Source organism: Enhydra lutris, unplaced genomic scaffold (assembly GCF_002288905.1).
Source record: "Enhydra lutris kenyoni isolate GAN:26980312 unplaced genomic scaffold, ASM228890v2 scaffoldscaffold96, whole genome shotgun sequence".
Taxonomy (NCBI): Eukaryota; Metazoa; Chordata; class Mammalia; order Carnivora; family Mustelidae; genus Enhydra; species Enhydra lutris.
In genome coordinates, this window is record NW_019154180.1 from 3,499,347 (window position 1) to 3,501,563 (window position 2,217).

Here is a 2,217-nt window from a genome sequence, read left to right on the forward strand (position 1 = left end):
CAGCTCTCCGAGACTACATCGGGACCTTGAGGAGATGGGATCTCCCAGAAGTCAAGTTGCCTCAGGAAAGCTGCAGGGTAGCTAGTGCTGGGCTAACGCCACCTCAAGGATCACAAGGAGCTTGCAGCTTGCCATACAGAAGGTTCTAGAAAGAGAAAAAGAGGTAGCAGAAAGAGACAACGCTGTTTCAGAACAGCATGCCTCATTGCCTGAGAAGCCTAACTGAGGCAAGGCTGGTTTGGAGGGTGGGGGTCGGGGGCCAACAAAAGGTAAAATTCCAGCGTGGCTTATTCTTTAAAAAATATTGTGATTAAATGCGTAAAACAGCACTTCACTTATTGTAACACTTTAAAGTGCGTGAAAAAGTCCCCTTCGATACATTCGCCATGAGCGGAACGACCACAACATATAGTTCCATAACCGTTTTACCACCCAAAAGTAAAACCACTCTCCCCCCACCCACCCCGCAGAGGCAGTCCTCTTTGAATTGACAGCACAAAGAAATATAAAAAGAAATTAAATTATTTCGATCAATGTCCCACAGGCAAAAGACAAGTGTTCAAAATCCATCGCGCAGAGGGAGCATCGCAGCACCTCGCGGAAGGAGCGTCACAGCACCGCTCCTGGGACCCTCGAAGCACCTTTTCTGGGACCCTCGCAGCACCGCGCGGAGGGAGCTGTGCGCGGAGGGATCTGCACAGCACCGCACGAGGGGGCCGCACTACACCCCGCGGGAGCCATAAGACACAGCCTCACACAGCCAGCGGCATTCGCTCGTCAGACACCGACCGCGGCGATAGCGATGGCGGACGCCAAGCCGAGCACCGCGACGGCCGCCGAGGAAGCCAAGCCTGATGCGAAGACTGTGCAGGTGCTGCGGGACATGGCCAATCGCCTGCGTATCCACTCCATCAGGGCCACGTGCGCTTCGAGCTCTGGGTAAGGTTCCCTCGTCCCAATTCCTCGTGGCCTCAAGCGGCCCGGTCTGGCGGCGACAGAAAAGCCTGAGGTGAAGTGAGCCGTGGGGGGCTGGGCGGACTCAGTCGTAGAAGCCCCTTTTGGGACCGTGGGGCGCTGAGGCCACGCCACCACGGCGAGGGTGGCGGCCCCAACTCTCAGGGCCTCCGGCGTGTAGCAGGGAGGAGCCCGGAACGCGGCGTGGCCGAGCGGTGATGAGTCCGGGGGAGCGCGGGCAAGGGGAGCGGGCGGGGGCTCGCCCTCCATGCCGTCCCGATGCCGCCTGGGGGGGCGTAACAGAAGCAAGCGAGGGGAGAGGAAGAGTTGGCCAAAGGGAGGCTTTGCGGTCAGCTAGCATTTTGTGAGGACTTCGGCGTCGGTGTTTTCACAGCTGTTGGCTTTGTGCGGGGTGCTTGTGTGGCTTTAGTTCAGGGCCGTGCTGGCCTCAGAGGGAGTCGGATGTTCCCTCGGCTTTGTTTGGAAGCATCTGAGGAGGATTGATGTTAATTCTCTAGCTATTTGGTAGGATTCGCTGGCGAAGCCATCAGGTCGAGAGTTTTCCTTCGGCAGAGGCGTTTTTGACTACATAATCGATATCTTTATTAGTTACGGGTTTATTTGGAATTTATTTTTGGGGTCCCTGGCTGCCTCAGTGGGTAGAGCGTTTGATTCTTGATCTCAGGGTCGTGAGTTGGAGCCCCATATTGGGCACGGAGAGTATTTTATAAAAATTTCTATTTTTTCTTTGTTCTGCCTTATTGAATTCTGTTTCTAGAAACTTCTTAGTTTTTTTTCATATCTCTGAAGGTTTTTTAAAAAGATTTTATTTGAGAGTGCGCGGCGCCTGCTAGGGGGAGGGGAAGAGGGAGAAGCACGAGGCCAGGAAGGTGGAGAAGCACGAGCTCATGAAGTGAAAGGGGCAGACGGAGAAGCACGAGTGCAGGAGGCGGGAAAGGCGAAGAAACACGAAGGGAGGAGGAGGGGAGGGAGGAGAAGCACGAGTGCACGAGGCGGGAAAGGTGAAGAAGCACGAATGCACGAAGTGGAAGGGGCAGGCGGAGAAGCACGAGTGCAGGAGGAGGGGTGGGCAGAGAAGCACGAGCGCCCACCCAAGATGGGAAGGGCAGAGAAGCACGAGCGCACGAAGTGGAAGGGGCAGGCGGAGAAGCACGAGTGCAGGAGGCAGGAAAAGGCCAAGAAGCACGAAGGCAGGAGGAGGGGCGGGCAGAGAAGCACGAGTGCCCACCCGAGATGGGAAGG

At 56.1% G+C, this 2,217-nt stretch overlaps 1 protein-coding gene across 2 annotated transcripts in view; it reads left to right on the forward strand.

The window, feature by feature from the left end:
* Window positions 1-802: 802 nt before the first annotated feature.
* LOC111139169 (transketolase like 1) overlaps window positions 803-2,217 on the forward strand; it is a 24,008-nt gene continuing 22,593 nt past the window's right edge. For both annotated transcript variants that reach the window (XM_022491347.1, XM_022491348.1), the window contains exon 1: window positions 803-939. In XM_022491347.1, the coding sequence (XP_022347055.1) occupies window positions 803-939 (137 nt within the window). The remainder of the gene's footprint in view (window positions 940-2,217) is intronic.